Below are 18299 nucleotides of genomic sequence, written 5' to 3'. Positions count from 1 at the left end.
ATACATGGCACCGATATAAACAAAAATATTGCCCAACCGAATTTTGACCCATAACTGTTCCATAGTTCGATCCGTCGGTGTAATTTCGCAAGATGAAAGAGAGCGAGAGCAGGCTATTAGAACACCACCACCGATGGAGAAAGTGCTGTTGGTAGTGGTTCTATCGCATCGGTAAATAGAATAGCGATCGTCGTTGAATAACTCATTGTTTATGTTATTGTTCAACCAGGTTTCAGTTAATATTACGATTTTGTATTCAGTTTCGGAAAGTACTAGTCTTAGATCATTCAGTTTTTTACGCAAGCCACGAACATTTTGGTAGTACATCGGTAGGTATGTTATTGTTGTGTTGTTGATATTCAATTGCTGTTCATCTGACGGACCGGCTTCCGCAGAATCATCAGTCCGTTTAGTGTTAACTCGTCGCGGTCTTTTTTTAGGAGCGGCTAAGCATTCTGGAGGAGATCTGGTAGGTGTAGTGGTGACAAGCATTCGCTCGTTGAGATCCTGCTGTGGTTCAGTTGTAAACAAACCTGCATCTGTAGTGGTCATAGCAGGAGAGGAAATCGGACCATCGGTAGCGTTCGAGCTATCGTGGAGTTCAAGCTTCCTGCTACGGTGAAGGAATTAAAAAGTTTTTTGGCAATGCTCAATTTTTACCGTAGGTTTTTGCCAAACGCGATCGAGCACCAGATTCCACTCCTTGCCATGATTCCTGGCAACAAACGCAACGATCGCTCCCCGCTGACATGGAATAACGCAACCATCGCGAGTTTCGAACGCTGCAAACATCAACTCACAGAAGCAACGCTTTTATCGCATCCCGCTAAAATTGCAGAACTTTCCCTTTGGGTCGACGCATCTGACACTGCCGCAGGGGCGGTCCTACATCAAATCTTTGATGGACACCCTCAACCACTCGGGTTTTCTCAAGAAAATTCGACAAGGCCCAGCTGCGACAGCACCTACGATCGCGAACTCACTGCAATCTACCTTGCGGTGCGGCATTTTAAATACATGCTCGAAGGACGTAGCTGCCACATCTATACCGACCACAAACCCATCACCTTTGCCTTCCAGCAGAAACTTGACAAAGCCTCGGACCGTCAAGCTCGCCAGTTGGATATGACTGGACAGATCACAACGGACATCCGTCACATTGTGGGAAAGGATAACATCGTGGCTGACTTGCTCTCTCGCATTAATGCTATACATCCAGCGCCATCACTTGATTATGAAGCACTTGCGGAAGACCAAAAAGACGATCAGCAGCTCCAGAACATCGCACAAGGTAAAATCGAAAGTTCGCTAAATCTAAAGTATTTTACCATTCCAGGCAGCACCAAACAACTTTTATGTGACTGCACTGGGAATCGCATCCGCCCTTTCATAACGGAACGCTTTCGGAACGCTGCGTTGCAGGCAACGCACCAATTATCTCATCCTGGCACCCGTACAACGGCCAAATTAATGACGGAGCGATTTGTTTGGCCAAGCATCCGCAAGGATAGTATTGTTTTCGCTAGGAGCTGCTTGCCATGCCAACGTTCGAAGGTGACGCGACACACACAATCACCTATATCCCGATATTCGGCTCCGGACAGCCGATTTGCACATGTAAACATCGACATCGTGGGGCCCTTCCCTCCAAGTAAGGGCAACCGTTATTGTTTAACGGTCATCGACAGGTTCACACGTTGGCCTGAAGCGTTTCCAATTCCTGATATGACCGCGGTAACAGTTGCCGAAGCTCTAGTTTGTGGATGGATAGCTCGGTTTGGTGTCCCATCTTTCATTACGTATGACCAAGGACGCCAATTTGAATCAACGCTTTTCGGGGAACTGACTCGCTTGCTCGGATCCAGCCACCTGCGCACAACTGCATACCACCCACAGTCAAATGGGATTATCGAACGGTGGCATAGGACCCTTAAGGCATCTATTCTGTGCCATGACCCCGAGCACTGGAGCGAGCATTTGCCTATGATCTTACTCGGGCTGAGTTCAGCCTACAAGGAAGACCTTAAGTCACCTGCTGAGATGGTATATGGCACAACTCTCCGAATACCGACTGAGTTTTTCGTAAACGACACCGAAAACCCGAACGAAGCCGAATTTGTCGACAAACTTCGAAGAGCTATGCGATAAATCCGTCCCCAAGAGACTGCCAGGCAGGGAAATCGCAGTGTTTTCGTTCATCAGGACCTACAAACGTGCGAGAACGTCTTTGTACGCAATGATTCGGTTCGACCCTCGCTATCACCACCGTACGAAGGACCATTTAAGGTGGTAAAGCGAGCCAAAAAGTTCTTCAAGTTGAACATGCGTGGTCGCCAAGTAAACGTTTCGGTCGATCGCTTGAAGCCAGCATATTTGATAGGAGATCAGGAAAACGCAAGTAACAGGGAACTTGCAGCCACAACTTCTGATAAGCTTTCTTCGACTAGAGTCACTCGTTCCGGTCGACGAGTTGTAACGAAATCGAAAGAACGCGCTAAATATATTTTCCCGTGGCCGCATCAAAAATATACACATTGACAAAACTTGAGCGACAAAAGGCTAAGCCACATGACAGGAGCAGTAAATCTACTGAAGATTGATGTATATTTTGTTTAAAAAGCAAAAAAATATAAATCGATTAGAAACATGTATTTTAGAAATATTACCTAAGCAATGGATCACAACTGCGCTAAATAACGACTTGTTTACGCTCGTTCTCAAACGTTAAATGTTTTCACTTTTTGTCAACTTTATTTCTAAGCGGCTCTATGTTACAAAATATTGACAAAAGCTTACGTTTTTATTGAAATGTTAGTATTTTGTCACTTGTGACTTTCCGGTTGATCAACTGAAACTGAATGAAAAAAAATGTCATGTATAATAAATTTAACTATAAAACTAAAATGGCTTCTTTGAAGTGATTACTGCCTTTTCTTACGTTTTTATAGATTAATAATATAGTAATAGAATCATTTTGGGCTCGTCAAACACATATTTTACAATATTGAAATCACGGATCCGAAATCATGCGCACAGTTTTATGCTAGCTTATGTATCCCTAGAATATTTCAATCATCAGTAAAAAGAGATGTTCTTATAAAACAATCAAACAGAGTTTCAGAATAGTTTAGACTATTTTAAATGAAATGTATATCCGATTTGCTGAACTTAATGGTTTACATGCCATGTCTGTATGTCTCAACCTAACATTTTTTTAAACAAAGCTAGTTCATTTTAAAACTGAATATAGAATAAAAATAAAGCCTAGAAGAATAAAATTATTATTTTATTGTACATGTGTTTTACAATGATGCATAACTAAGATTAAAACGTGCGTGTGAGCGTGTGATGCCAGATATCGTTAAAACTATTTAGATATACCCAGGTGTAAACGAAAAAATCTAATTTAATAAGAAGCAAGATAATTTTAAATTTTGAAAGATACTTAATAGATGAATTTACAAAAAAACACTTGTACAAAAATATACTAGAGTAAGAAAAACTCCAGTATTAAAAAAAAAGTTTATTTCGCAAACTTCTTAGCATAAGAGTTTTTTTTTCAAGAATTTACGTTTGATTTCAATGTAATTGCATCGCATTATTCGGTTTAATCACTAGCAGTGCTAACGTGTTATCATTAGATTAAACTGTGATTTTAAAGGAGTGACTAAAACAATAAGTATAAATTAAATAAAACTTTCTAAGATGGTACCGTACATTTACCATAGCTTTAACAAAACACATTATGATGGAAGTGAAAACATCAATAGCTTTACTAGGTCAAACAGCAGTTATTTTCGCTTCTTTTTTGATTTTTTCTTGCCATTTCCTCCATTACCACTCCCTGCTGGTACATCACTTGTAGTCTTGGTTGTGATGGAAGAAGCTATCAGGCTTGTGTCTAAATTACTGCTTGAATTACTATTAGGTATTAAACTCTGTGATGAAGCAATGGTGGAATCATCATCGAGAGCGACAGTTGGATCTGTTCTTATTCTGTTATAATTAACGGATTCTGCTGAATCTGATACATGAACAGGTTCTTGAAATTCTTTACCCTGAACGCATCGTACATTGTCTATAGGCAGTGCTGCCATTGATACGGACATTTCATTTTGTATTCCCAACAGCGACCCTTCACTGGATGTCGAATAGTTATTGTTTTCAATAGTTGTAGTATCAGAAAGTAAATATGACGAAGTTTTTTGAAAAGCTATTAATGGCTCTAATCCATCATCTCCTTCATCACGCTTCTCATCTTCATCGTCACTATCAACTTCTGGATCTCCCATCGTTGTCATAATAATAGATGTACTTTTATTATTACTTAGACTGTTATTTGGGTAATGCCAACGTCGTACTTTATCGTCCGGCTCTATGAATGTATACATGGTTTTAGTTTTCTTTTTTGTCAAAGCTACATCATCATGACCAGTTTCCTTATCTTGATCGTTATTTATTAAATTGTCGGTAACATCCTCATCGGATATTTTCTCAGATGCCGAAAACAGCAAACCTACCAAAGGTGTTGCATGTTCCGTAGAGGGATGGTGAAATGGGCTCGTGACTTGTTTTTCGTAAGTGGCTCGTTTTTTTAAGTCTAACTCATTTTCCGAAAATAGAGAATAATTTGCATCACATTCATTTAGATTATTAAAATTTTCTGACTGTTCTTTTCGAGTAGAATCACTCGAATTAGACGGATAGGTATCAATAGATTCTGAGACTTCACGCAAGCTAGAACACATTGCCAACATTATATTTCCACGCGATAAAACTTCCTGCATATCAAACTTTAGCTGATTTAGTTGATGCACATCAAAATTTTCGTCATTTTTGTCATCCATAGCACATTTATCTATATTTTCGTTCAAATGCACAACTGTTTGAGAACAATCTGTATACCCCAACATTTTGTACCTTTGATCGTTATTTACCGGGTCGTAATAGTTATCCAAATCTGATGTAGTAACTATCCCAGATGTTTCTTTTTCCTCATTAGATGTTTTTTCTTCTTTCATTTTCTGATTTTTGGCAATAATATTTGAACTCTCAGAGTATTCAGATTTTGAACCATCTTTGTCAATTACAGAAGTATCTCTAGCATTACTATTATCAGTTGATTGTTCAGTTGTTTGTTGCCCACTGTCTTCACCGAACAGTTCTATATCGTCAATTTTCAATGATTCTAGCGATGGAAGTAAGCATTCATGGTACATTAAAACTGACGGAGGAGCATCTGAAATCGGATTGATCAATTCATTTTTCACACTTTGAGTATCTTGTGTAAAGCCCTTTTGATTAAGTGAAACAAGATTGTATTCCTGTTTATCGCTTGTTTTGTTACTGCTTATGATGTTCTTAATATGATGCACTGCACTATTACCGAAGTTATCTAAATCTCTTCGAACTTTTCGATCAACGTTTACTAATTTATGTGAATCTACTAACACGGGTAAACTTTTTTTCCGTGTTTTTGTTGATCCTATGTTCGTAGAAATGAGAAGTTTTTTTGTTAATGATTCGATTTGGCTATCATCATAAATGTCCTTTTCTTCTTTCAAGGAATCCCTTCTCTCTTTCTTTAATATACTCTCATTAATTCGCAAAGGATTATTACATAACTTGGGCAATTCAATATTCTCAAATTCGTCACATGCTTTCCCTGAGTCCGACCGTTCAGATTCAAATTTTAAATCCTTGGTATCATCAATTTTAGTCAAGGATTTTTTTCTTGTATTGAATTTTTCATGCATGTTTTTTTTAAATATTTCGATATTTGAATCTCTTAGTTGTTCATGTTTTGAATCCTGTTGTCTAATTGCAGTAACAGAACTTAAGGATGATAAGTTCTTCTCTTCAATAACCGGTACAATCAAATCCGGTTCAACCAAAAATGCTGACTGTTTAGATTGTTCTTCATTGCCCCTGAACATGAATTTTCCTTTATCACAACTATCAACACTACTGCATTCAATGCTATTTATTGACGTATCATGGTATATGTTAGACCGGTTTTCCATCATGTCTATCTCCTGTGTCGGTATTTTTCTAGATTGCACGTTATCATAATGTACTGTTACTACAGGGCGAAAGAGTGCTTCATCACAATTTTCATGAAGATATGATTCGATGCATTCTTGCATAAAATCGTCTGGTTTGATGCTGTTTGGGGTAATTGATCTAGTCCCAACGGTGCTGATTGTTGTAACTGTTCCGAGAGGATTGACTACTTTAGCAATTGTAATGCTTGCACCTTGGTTTGTATTTCTCTCTACACAAACCGCATCGGATCCAAAAGAGTTAATATTTTCGTATTGTTGTTGCTGCTGACAATAAATCACATTTGGACAAGATTTTATAATATTTTGCATTGTTTGTCCATGAGTTTTGTGGATATTTTCTTTCTTATTAGGAGAAACTGGATGAAGCATACACTCATAAAAACTTTCAATGCATTGTTCATTCCCAAATGCCTTACATCTACAACTCCCACTACACTGGTATTGATGGTGCTGTTGTTGATATTGCTGTTGAAGTCCTTGTTGATTTTGATGATCACAGATAGAAGTCAGCGAGTGTGTGGATGAATATATGGATGTAGATGAACATGATGACATGGACGAAAGACCAGTAGCATTAAACGATGTGTGTTGATTTTCCAGAGCTGTTGACTGGTGATGTTGTTCTTGCCATTTAGTACATCCTTGCCCTTTGAGGTTACAGTCAAACGTCAAACCAGTTTCCGAAAGGTTGCCTATGACAATCACGAAAAGTCCAGGAAAGGAAACAGTGATTCAGGGAAGACAAATAGATTTATTTTTCCAAAATAAAGAAACAGAGACACACAAATTATATTGTTGAAAACAGAGGATGATAAGCATGCATGGCAATCGCACCACCAGCATGCAATTGATGACCTACATCCAAAATGATGTCAATTTGTCATAAGAGCAAACCCATTCAAAAATTTAAAACATAATGAGTACGACGGCGATTATTATCATCCAGAATACAAAGCAAGAGAGGGAAAAAGTATGAGAGAAAGTGGAGAGAAAAAGTGAGAAAGAGAGACAGTGTGAGATAAAATGAGCAATAGAGAGAGAAAAGGGAGAGAGTACGAGAAAAACCAGAAAGATAAAGCATAAATATTTATAGATATATAAGGAATAAATTTCCAGAATGACAATCATTAAGAACCTTTTCATCCATAGAATAATAATTGATATTAACATATAAAATTGATATTGCTGCCATATTAAAATAAAAATCTCTTGGATTGGAGCTGAAATACTGTTCTTAGTGCTGAATTTTTGCCTCTTAGGCATCCATTTTTTATATTACACATCAATGTTTTGCTCTCACGTAACGTTGTTTGGAAGTCAATATTTTTTTTTGTTTTGTAGGTATCCTGATAGATTTACATGGCACTTGAGCGGATAATCAAGACATTGTTTGCACCTACAACTACGTGCAAACTTTTTTCACTTTATTAAAACTTTTTGAATTGGCGCAACAATTCATTACCAAACAATAGTTTTAAATTTACTAAATAAATTATTGATCACTTAGCTTAAACTGAATGATTTTGGAATACACAGTTTCAGACATTAGTTTACGGTCTATTCCAAAGTTATACCAATTGAGTGAAAATGGCACTTTTTGGCTGTTTTTTCGATTGACATTTCGTGTATGATTTTTTAAACGGAACGGTGTACGAGATCCAGACTTTTTCGGCACATAACATCAACCGCGTGCCATGGCATATTTGCTCCCTTCATAACACGTTTAGCATTAGACATTTTGAGATTAAATAGTTTTTACATTGTTGGTGTTTATATAAATGATACGATACGAAAGAACTGATGTTCTGATTAAAATTCAAACTAAACATAACTGCCAAAAAGAAATACACATTGGCTGGTATCTTTGAATCCGTTCGTAGCGGCGGCGTACGTCCCGACATTGATTTTCCTAAGGTACTAGATGGTTGCCACAGTTATTTACCGTGGCGTTGTAAGACCGGGCACAATAAAAAAGTTGCCATCCCTAAAATATCGTGTGAGCGCCATACGTTAACGCTAGGAACGGATTCAATGATACCAGCCATTAACTGCAACAACGCTTGCCTTGGAGAACGAAATGGTGCGAATGGTAGAACATACATACAGTCATATATTGCTTATCAAATTATGAGAGTGTGTGAGTTATCTTCCGAAAATTTCCGCTTGGGATGTGGTTTATGCATTCTCAACGAATCCGCGTAACTCTAATTTCCGCCTAAATTCCACGTCGAAGTTAACGTGAAATCGCCTGGAGAAGCGTTGATAGTTTATTTTGTACAACAAAATCTGGTGAATTGAGTCGCTCTGTCGGCGGGAAATTGAAACTAAAATCATAACAAAAAATATAGGAATGCGAGCACGACCCGTTAGGACTATGCCGTCCATACGTAGAATTGATTAATAACTATACCCATTTGTGGTAAATGCTGGCCTAGACCTCCAGCAGTTGTCGCGCCAAATAAAAACAACAAAAGAAACTTTTTACCTATATTTTTCGAGAAAATTATCAAATAATCATGACTGGAGCATTCAATGGAAAGTCGTGCAAACAATGATCGTGCTGTTCCTGTTGCGTAATTCCACGAACATAAATATATCATACTAGCAAAAATACACGAATACGAATAAACAAATATTTTCGACTATATTTGTGATCAACGAGGTAACCAACCCAAGCATAAATTGATCTTATTGATACTCAATTCAAAGAATCCCTTACGCAGCGATCTGAGCCAGCGTACGGAAAACTTTTGAGGCAAAGGGCCAAATTTAGTAAATGATCGAGTGCCGCGGGCCAGGAGAATGCGGTGTTTTTTTTTATTATTGCACTTAAATTAGTACATTTTAAAGTTTTAGAATCTTTTTAGGTTTATTGTTACAAATTGTTTAACAACAATTATTGTTTTTCTGTAATTTTATCATCAAAGCAAGGTTTAAAATTGAAAATACCTACTTTAAAACAACACAGGGTTTTAAATGTTCGTTTTTGCTTTGTAATACAATCTAAAATTTCCTTGAAATAGATTTAAAGGAAACCAACAGATTTTTGTGAAATTAAGATGAAAGAATAAAACAAAAAAATATCGTGACATTATTTTTTTTACTATGGAGCTATTTTAATATGTTTAAAACTTTGTAATGACTGTATTGCGTTCGGGAAAGTTAAATGCTCTCCCATCGCAAAGTCGCATGCAAAACTTTAAATAAATTTATTGTAACCAGGCTTTAGCGTATCTCATCTATATAAAATTTCGTTTGCAATTTACTTCATTCCGAATGTCTTATTGTCCTGTTGAAACAATGTTAAAATTACATAACGGCTGCATTAACAAAATTGACAAATTCATGGGTTTATCATGGGATTATCTTCACCCGCAGTAACAAAACGTTAATTGCGCTTTGAATAGAAGTATCGCATGAGACAACAGACCCCCCGCCCCCCCCCCCCCCCCCCCATCAATCAAAGCATTGAAAGCCCAGTTTATTTTTTGAGGTTCCAAAAGATGCCAAAAAATGAAGACAGAGGGACAAGTTTATGCAGTAATGTAGCCACTGCATTATCTGGGCCGGGAGATCGATACAACTCGCCAAACAGTGAAATAGGGTATACCAACAGTGGTGCAATTTGTTGTGATACAGATGTGTTTTAAAGGATTTACATTGTCAGGAAGGTCAATTTGTGAATATTTTAACACATAGCAATTGGAATATGTTTTATCTTCGCAATCGCAACCATTTTTACCATGAAACACATCGAATTTACGAAAAAATACATATTTTTGTGATTGCTTCCTTGTACCTATAATGGTGGTATGGTTCCTATAGTCGTCGTATTGTGTTCCTATAGTGGTGGTAAACAAGGATGCCTCAAAACAGTGTATAATATCAATATAACTTAGTTTTGAAGATGTTTTCGTGTGAATAGCAACGATTACTGCCATAATATAGGTTTCTTGCGTAATTTGATCGTAAAAAAATGTATAAATTTGCTTGATGAAACTATTCACTAAAGTACTGCATCACACCTGTCGTCAACCTACACCCGGAAGAGTGTGCTTGATTTGAAGTCAATTTTTCATTCAGCCAGATTAGCGAATTTTGGCCTGTTTTTGGTAAATTACCTACATAAAACTCATTTCTGTTGCTTATTTTAGTGAAAACAGTACGACATGTCAAAAATTTCCTCGAAAAAATCTAAAATGACCTGTATTTATTGATTTTATAACTATAACCACTATAGGAACATGCCTGTTTTGTGTACCTATAATGGCACTATGGTAAAAAACACTTAAAAATGCATAAATATGGTCAAAATGCAAATAATTTTAGTAAAACAATAACATTCCATAACAGTCATGTTGAAAAACTAGTAATTGCGTGGGTATGTGATCATTTAGAACGTTAACAGAAATATGAGTTTCGTTATGAAATCCTAAGGATTTTGGAAAAATGTTGACACATTTCACAAAATAATGGATTTTTCGGTCACTAAATAACGGAATGGTCCCATTTATCTTTTAAATTCTTTGTAAAAGGCTAAAGAACATTTCACACTGACGAAAATAACTTAATTACTTTTAATTTGCAGTATGGCCCGCATTTTAATGCAATACCACCACTATTGGTACTACCACCACTTTAGGTACATTTACCCTAGTACTTGCGAAACATGAACACATATATCAGGAAGCAGAAATCGCGTCCACTGGCTTCGCAACGGCAAACAATGACGCCAAAACTCAATGCGTTCATTTTAGGTTAATTTCGGCAGAATTTCGACATAGCACCTTAGTTCACAAACTGGTACAACATCCGTCACATGTGTTCCATCGATTTTTTCTGGACCAACATGATGGAAAAGTTTTTCTCTAAAAATTTCGTCGAGAAAACTTAGAATGCTTTCGTCCATCATGGTGAAAATTCCGGATAACTGACGAAAGGCAACTCGCAAAGTCTGAGATTAATTTGTGCAAGTAAGCTCAAATAATTATTTTTCAAAAGATGTACATGCAAAGAAATTATCTCTCCTAGTTTTTTTTTCTACAGCCAACCAAAAAAAGGCAATTTTTTATGTAAACTTTACGGGAATATTGATCTCGAGTTTGAACATACCGAACAATCCGTCATTTTATAGTGCTTTAATTACAGGGTTTACCAGTCAAATAAACAACTGTCCACTTGTTAATAACAATAGTCGTTTTGAATAGACACCGCTGTCTACCACTTGCTCACACGTCAGATGGTGTAAGCTACTCTGTCCAATTCAATAACACAATTTTCGCCTTCGATTGCACAACGGTCGGATTCGGCACGGTTTCTTGTGGTTGTTGTATAATTAACAAAATTAATGTTTTGATTTATTGAAATTTATGGTTTATACTGCATATTTCTTGAATAAAAGAAACGTGTTTGAAAATGTTTTGTTTTTGCAAAATTTGTCAAAACAAAACAAACTGTGCCGAATCTGACAGTTGCTTATCGAAGGCGAAAATTGTGTTATTGAAATGGACAGAGTAGCTTACACCATCTGACGTGTGAGCAAGTGGTAGACAGCGGTGTCTATTCAAAACGACTATTGTTATAAACAAGTGGACAGTTGCTTATTATGCTGGTAAACCCTGTATGCTGGTAAACCCTGTATGAATGTGGACAGTCCGCACCTTGAGAGCACCGATGATGAAAAGGAGGCCTTTTATATGCAGCTAAAGAGGGAATACGACAACTGCCCAAAATATAATGTGAAGATCGTTCTAGGAGACTTGCTCGGGTGGAAAAGGAGGAGGCATACACACCAACAATCGGAAGTTTCAGCGTTCACCAGCTGACAAACGACAACACTACTACAAAGATAGAGCTATTTACAGGCGAGAGGTACGTAGAAGCAAGGGGAAACGGTGTGAAGCACACGGAGGCGAGTGCACGTTTTGGTTTCTAACACAGTTACAAATGTGTAAATGTGCTCGTTCACTTTCCGCCAACGCGCTCAGTTTGATCTGCTCGCAGGGGCGTGCTGATATTGGTGTCTCGCTTGCACTGCTGCACCACACGAAATCCTCAGTACAGCTCAAGGATCCGCAGTGAGCAGCCGCGTGTGTGTCAGCTTCCTGGCCGCTTGGTGTTATCATTTTGTGAAGTATTCAAGTGTTGAGCCTATTGAAATGTAGCTGCGCGAATGAATCGTAATGTATGTTTTGTAGATCGCGCAGTTTCATTATATACAGTATCGGACATAAAGATAGAACCCTGGTGTTTTCAACGCACCTTGCACTTGTTTTACCACGTTACTTGTGTTTGTGTGTGTGTATGTGTGTGTGTGTGTGTGTGTGTGTGTGTGTGTGTGTGTGTGTGTGAGTGTGTGTGTGTGTGTGTGTGAGTGTGTGTATGTGTGTGTGTGTGTGTGTGTGTGTGTGTGTGTGTGTGTGTGTGTGTAGTAGAAAGAGAGTGTGCTTTTTAATGTGTATTTGCAAGTGCGCGGGTTTGTGTCTGTAAAACGTAGCTTGCTATGGTTTCATATTGCATGGAAAGTATTCTGATAATGTGTGTTATCATGTGAGACAGCGTGCGTTTGCACTTGGATAAAAGCTAAAGTTTGCATCGACAGCAGCGCTTGTTCCTCGGAAGAAATCGCAGGTTTGCTGGTTGATGAATGTGCATGCGCAGCGATGTGAAATGGACACGCGCACAACAGCAATGAACTCGGCATTCCCTTACAGGTGTTTCTCCAGTGCACGCAATAGAAATGCCTGCGTGTATCTCTGCGTTGAACGTTGTGTGCACATGTTAAACTTTGTGCGTGCATTGAGCTGGCGCGCAGTTGTTCTTTTCAATGGGCGTTTTGTTTCATGAGCGCGGCAGTATTCTGTTCTCGATTTAAATGGGTAGACACTCACTCGCTTACTCATTGATAGTTTTTATCCATACGCTTTTTTTTGCTGCTCTACAACGATGTAATTCATCACGTGTAGAAGCAGAACGCAGGCTGAGCACGGGATCAGCCGTGTCCAACTTTTTAACCAGCGCGTTCTTGACGGTCCAAGCAAGCAATGTTAGTAACAATGGGTCGAGGTAAACATTGTACCGATGATCAGCGCCATATAATAAAGCGAATGGCGGCTGCTGGCATTAAGCGCAAAACGATCGAGTTTGTAATGGAACGATCGCGCACTTTTGTCGCAAACGCGCTTCGGACATCCGAAATGTGTTTGGACAACCAAAACGCGCTTGGACAACTGAAACGCGCTTGGACAACCGAAACGCGCAAGTCAACCGGACGTCCTCAGAAGACCACGGCGAAAGAAGACCGTAAAGTTGTTAATAGATCGAAAAAACACTGATCACGAGGGCGGTGGTTCTGCTTATTACAGCAAAAACCTTACCCAAAACACAGAAAAACTACTAAAAAATCTATACGAAACGACCTACTTGTGAAACAAACACACACACCAATACACATTCAAACATACATACACACACACACACACACACACACACACACACACACACACACACACACACACACACACACACACACACACACACACACACACACACACACACACACACACCCAAACACAAGTAACGTGGCAAAACAAGTGCACGGTGCGTTGAAAACACCAGGGTTCTATCTTTATGTCCGATACTGTACTTTTTTAACAACGTGTCCAACGGGATCTACGCAGATATTCAGCCACTTCAACCTTTGCACCATATGAGCGATCGATTTTATATGTTAAATATTGTGTGTCAACGTACGTAAATGTGTGAAATCATGTACTGTAACAGTTTCATTAAAGTGATGAAAAAAGAAAGATCTAAGCGTGTTTTTGTTTTTGTTTGGAGAAACTCTCCGTGGTGAACAACCAACGGAGTCAGGCCACCCCGAGGCTCAACCTGGACCGGTTGAAGTGTGCTGATGTGGCAGAGAGGTACGCGACAACGCTTGGGAAGCGCTTCGGGCCAACAACGACATCGCCGCGGTTCCCCTCGCTAACCACTGGCGTATGGTGGAATGAGCCATCAGCACTGTCGCCGAACACAATATCGGCCGCTTACCACGTAGAGAAAAAAAGGAATAGTTTGACGAAGAGTGAAGACAATCACTATTCGAGAAGAATGCAGCGCGCGCCCGCATGCTACGGCATAAAGCCCGTCAGAACGTGGAGATCTACAGACGACTGAGGAAACAGCAAACCCTGCTCTTCCAGGCCAAGCAGAGCCGTTTTAAACAGTCAGATGAACAGCTGCTGGAGCAGCTAGCCCAGTCGGGGGACACTCACTTGTTCTACAGAAGATTGAAGAAGGCGCGGAGCGTGTTTGCTCCTAAAACCGCAATGTGCCGGGTTGCGGAAGGATATCTCCTGACGGGCGAGCGGTAGGTGTGTACTCGAAAGGAGAAAGTACTACTTCGAAGGGCACCTGAATGGAGCAGAGACGGGAGAGACTGGCGCAAGTGACAGAACAAGACAACCACCACAGCAACAGCATTGCAGTAACAACAGCGTAGGCGCAGACGACGAGGTGTCCCCGCCATCTTTTATTATTGCTTAAAAACAATAAGCCTGCTGGCAGTGATGAGGTGGGAGTCGAAATGCATCGGCTGATTGTGAAAGCCTGTGAGCAGGAGGAACTACCGGATGAGTGGAAACTGGGTGTCATTCATCCAGTCTACAAAAAGGGCGACAGGCTGGATTGCTCGAATTTTCGAGCCATCACTATCCTCAATGCCGCCTACAAGATCCTGTCCCAGATCCTGTTATGCAGACTTGCGCCCCTTACTACAAATTTTGTCAGCAGCTACCAAGCTGGGTTTGTTGGAGACAAATCCACCACCGTCCAAGTTTTTACTTTGCAGCTAATCCACCAGAAGTGCCGAGAACGCTAAAATCCCAACGCACCACCTGTTCATTGTCTTCAAGGCGGTCTACGACACCATAGACAGAAGTAAGTTATAAAGCAGCGGTACGACTTCTCTGGGAAGTTGATCCGGCTGTTACCCAATGAGACATTTTGGACCTAGCTTGAAGAAAAATTCGGCTATCTTGCTTCATCTTTTATACCGCAACTGCTTGCACTCATTCGCGAGCGTTGAAATATACTCTCCTGATTTTATGTTCTCGCGAATTGCCTGCTGCTGTAAGAATGTATGAGTGAATGTGCAGCGTTTTTCTCTATACTTACTCTTCTCTCCCCTCGTTCGTACTACCTTCTTCCATCGATTCGATGCGCGATTCGACCGCGCAGTAACATTTGTAAGGTTCCGTCGCAATGAAAAACTGTACGAAAATATACACGACATTTTCATTTAGCTTTGATGGTCCACACGGAACGCCGATACCCCAAACACCACCGGCAAATTTCAAATTTTTAGATATTGACAGTGACGGTGAGTGCGCCCCCCCCCCCCTCTACTCATTATTAGATTATATTTAAACCACTTGCTACATCTCCTCCCCATTCTCCCTCTCCTAGAACTCATACAAATAAAATTCGTGAGAGAAGGAGGAGAGAGGCAGGAGCATCCGCTTTTTGCTCTCGCTCAAAAAATAAGTCCAACATTGTCTGCCTTTGGGTACACTGGTGGACATAAAAATAGGAAAAAAAATGTGTTTGTTTTTTTTTGCATACACTAGGTGTGTCATCGCCAACAGTTCGAGGCGTACTGAATTTGTTATAGCCGAATTTTGCCTTTTATACTCTCATTTTTGGTGCGCTACTTATCTGAGTTTTGAGTGCCGGCAGCGTTTTGCGGCAGTATAAAAGGAGAGCCAAACCGTGTTGTGCTTCATTCTTCCATCAGTGGTCAAGGTGAAAGGTTGCTGTTTAAAAATTCCACAAAATCATCATGGGTCGCGGAAAGCACTGCACACCAGAGGAGCGAAAACACATTCAGGGGCTGTATCGTGAGAACGTGCCGATCAAGACAATCTGCAAGGCGTTCGGCCGTTCGCGGACGTTTGTGGAAACGCCATTCGTAGCGAGGCTACAGGTAAATCGACAGGTCGTCCGCGAAAAACAACGGCCGACGTTGACGCGCAGATGTTTGAGATAATCAGGGCGGATCCTTTCAAAACTTGCGCTCGTATCAAGCAGGAGCTTGGTTTGCAAGTTTCGGCGAAAACGGTGTCTCGCCGTTTACGCGCCGCTAGGTTCTGTGCCCGGAGACCGCGGAAGGTTCGTAAGCTGCAGCCGCACCACGTAGAAGCGCGCATTCGGTTTGCCGAAGAACATTTAGCTGCATCCATCTTTTGGTGGAGCAAAATCATTTTTTCGGATGAGTCCAGAATCAATCTGGATGGTTCAGACGGCACTAAATACGTCTGGCGCCTTCCTAATCAGGCGTATCATCCGAAAAATACGATAAAAACCCTTAGTCACGGAGGTGGCCACGTAATGGTGTGGGGTTGCTTCTCCTGACACGGCCCGGGTCCTTTGTTCCGTATGAACGGGACACTGAACTCGGAAGGGTATAGAAAAATACTTAGTCGTAAAATGTTGCCATACGCCCGACAAAAATTCGGAGACGAAGAGCATTACATCTTTCAGCATGATAACGACTCTAAGCACACATCGCGAACAGTTAAATGTTATTTGGCAAACCAGGATGTGCAAGTTCTACCGTGGCCTGCGTTGAGTCCTGACCTCAACCCGATTGAAAATCTGTGGTCAACACTCAAGCATCAGCTTAAGAACCAGCCTGCACGTTCAGCCGATGATCTATGGACAAGCTGCAAGGTTATGTGGAAACGCATACCCAGAAGCGAATGCCGTAACCTCATCGGCGATATGGCCAAACGCTGTCAGGAAGTGATAGTGAATAACGGTCACCACATTGACCGTTAGAATGTGTTTTCGCTCTGTGGAACACCGCAACACCACCTCCTAACAACCACTTAAACAGTCCTTTTCAGGGCTATCAAATATTTCTGACAAGAACTATGTCTTTCGGTCACGGAAAAAAGTTCCTATTTTTATGTCCACCAGTGTACCAGTATGGGTACTGAGACGGGGCCCCATCTCAGATCCATAGTTTTACCCATGCAGTTCAAGGTGAGAGTTTCGAACTTTACATTGGAGGCGTTCGAATCTCACAGGGGTCTGAGACAAGGTGACGGACTCTCATGTCTGCTCTTCAACATCGCTCTGGAAGGTGTCATTCGAGGCGCGGGGCTAGACCACGACATCCGGGACACCATCCTCTACCTGTCTCTCCAATTTCTTGGCTTCGCGGATGACATCGACATCATCGGCAGGACAACAGCGAAGATGTGTGAGGCGTACACCCGACTCAAACGCGAAGCAGTAAGAATTGGATTGAGAATCAATGCGATGAAGACGAAGTACCAGCTTGCCGGTGACTCAGACCATCTGGGAAGCAGTGTATTAGATGACTGCGACAATCTCGAGATAGTAGAGTAGTTTTGCTATCTCGGGACTATCGTTACTTCGGACTACGACATCAGCAGCGAGATCCGGAAACGCATTGTGAAGGGGAATCGTGCACACTATGGACTTCACCGACTGCTGAGATTCAGAAGACTTCGAACCCGCACGAAATGTGAGATATATTGCACATTGATTCGCCCGGTGGTTCTCTATGGACACGAGTCCTGAACCATGATTGTTATTGATTGGATGTTTGTTTACGATGCATCTAGCTCTTACTATAATCAAATAACGTTATTTTCGGCAGTCCATTTTCAATAGCTACGCCTGAATAAACGGCGATAGAAGGCTGATTTTATTTGAATTTCATAATCTTTTTTCATTTATAAATATTCTGATCCATTGTCTGCACTAGTGATGGATGCGTTGACCCGAACCTATCGGGTCGGAGCCATCCGTAAGCGACCCGGAGTCGTTCGGGTCGACCCGAAATGTACAAGTAGGTTCAGTGGGTACAACTACTCCTGGAGGTGCAGGAAAGCATAAGCGACTCTGACCCGTTGGTGCATCAGTCGGGTCGACCCGAACTCGCTGCACCCTCGGGCTTACGGATGGCTTCGACCCGATAGGTTCGGGTCAACCCGCCCATCACTAGTGCAGACAATGGATCAGAATATTTATAAATGAAAATAGATTATGAAATTCAAATAAAATCAGCCTTCTATCGCCGTTTATTCAGGCGTAGCTATTGAAAATGGACTGCCGAAAATAACGTTATTTGATTATAGTAAGAGCTAGATGCATCGTAAACAAACATCCAATCAATAACAATCATGGTTCAGGACTCGTGTC

The 18299-nt window shown here is 40.6% G+C and overlaps 1 protein-coding gene across 12 annotated transcripts in view; it reads right to left on the bottom strand.

Annotated features, from left to right (window-relative positions):
• LOC1278696 (breast carcinoma-amplified sequence 3 homolog) overlaps positions 1-18299 on the bottom strand; it is a 68414-nt gene that overhangs the window by 12068 nt on the left and 38047 nt on the right. For 9 of the 12 annotated variants that reach the window (XM_061647920.1, XM_061647924.1, XM_061647950.1 and 6 more), the window contains one exon: positions 2725-6757. The exons of 2 other annotated variants lie outside the window; for them this stretch is intronic. In XM_061647920.1, coding sequence (XP_061503904.1) covers positions 3792-6757 — 2966 coding nt within the window. In that variant the 3' untranslated portion in view covers positions 2725-3791. One more of the 12 variants, XM_061647969.1, reaches the window with a different exon arrangement.

The sequence above is a fragment of the Anopheles gambiae genome, chromosome X (genome assembly GCF_943734735.2).
Source record: "Anopheles gambiae chromosome X, idAnoGambNW_F1_1, whole genome shotgun sequence".
NCBI lineage: Eukaryota > Metazoa > Arthropoda > Insecta > Diptera > Culicidae > Anopheles > Anopheles gambiae.
Note: the sequence above shows the minus strand (reverse complement) of the source record. Positions and strands in the feature narration are given on the sequence as shown.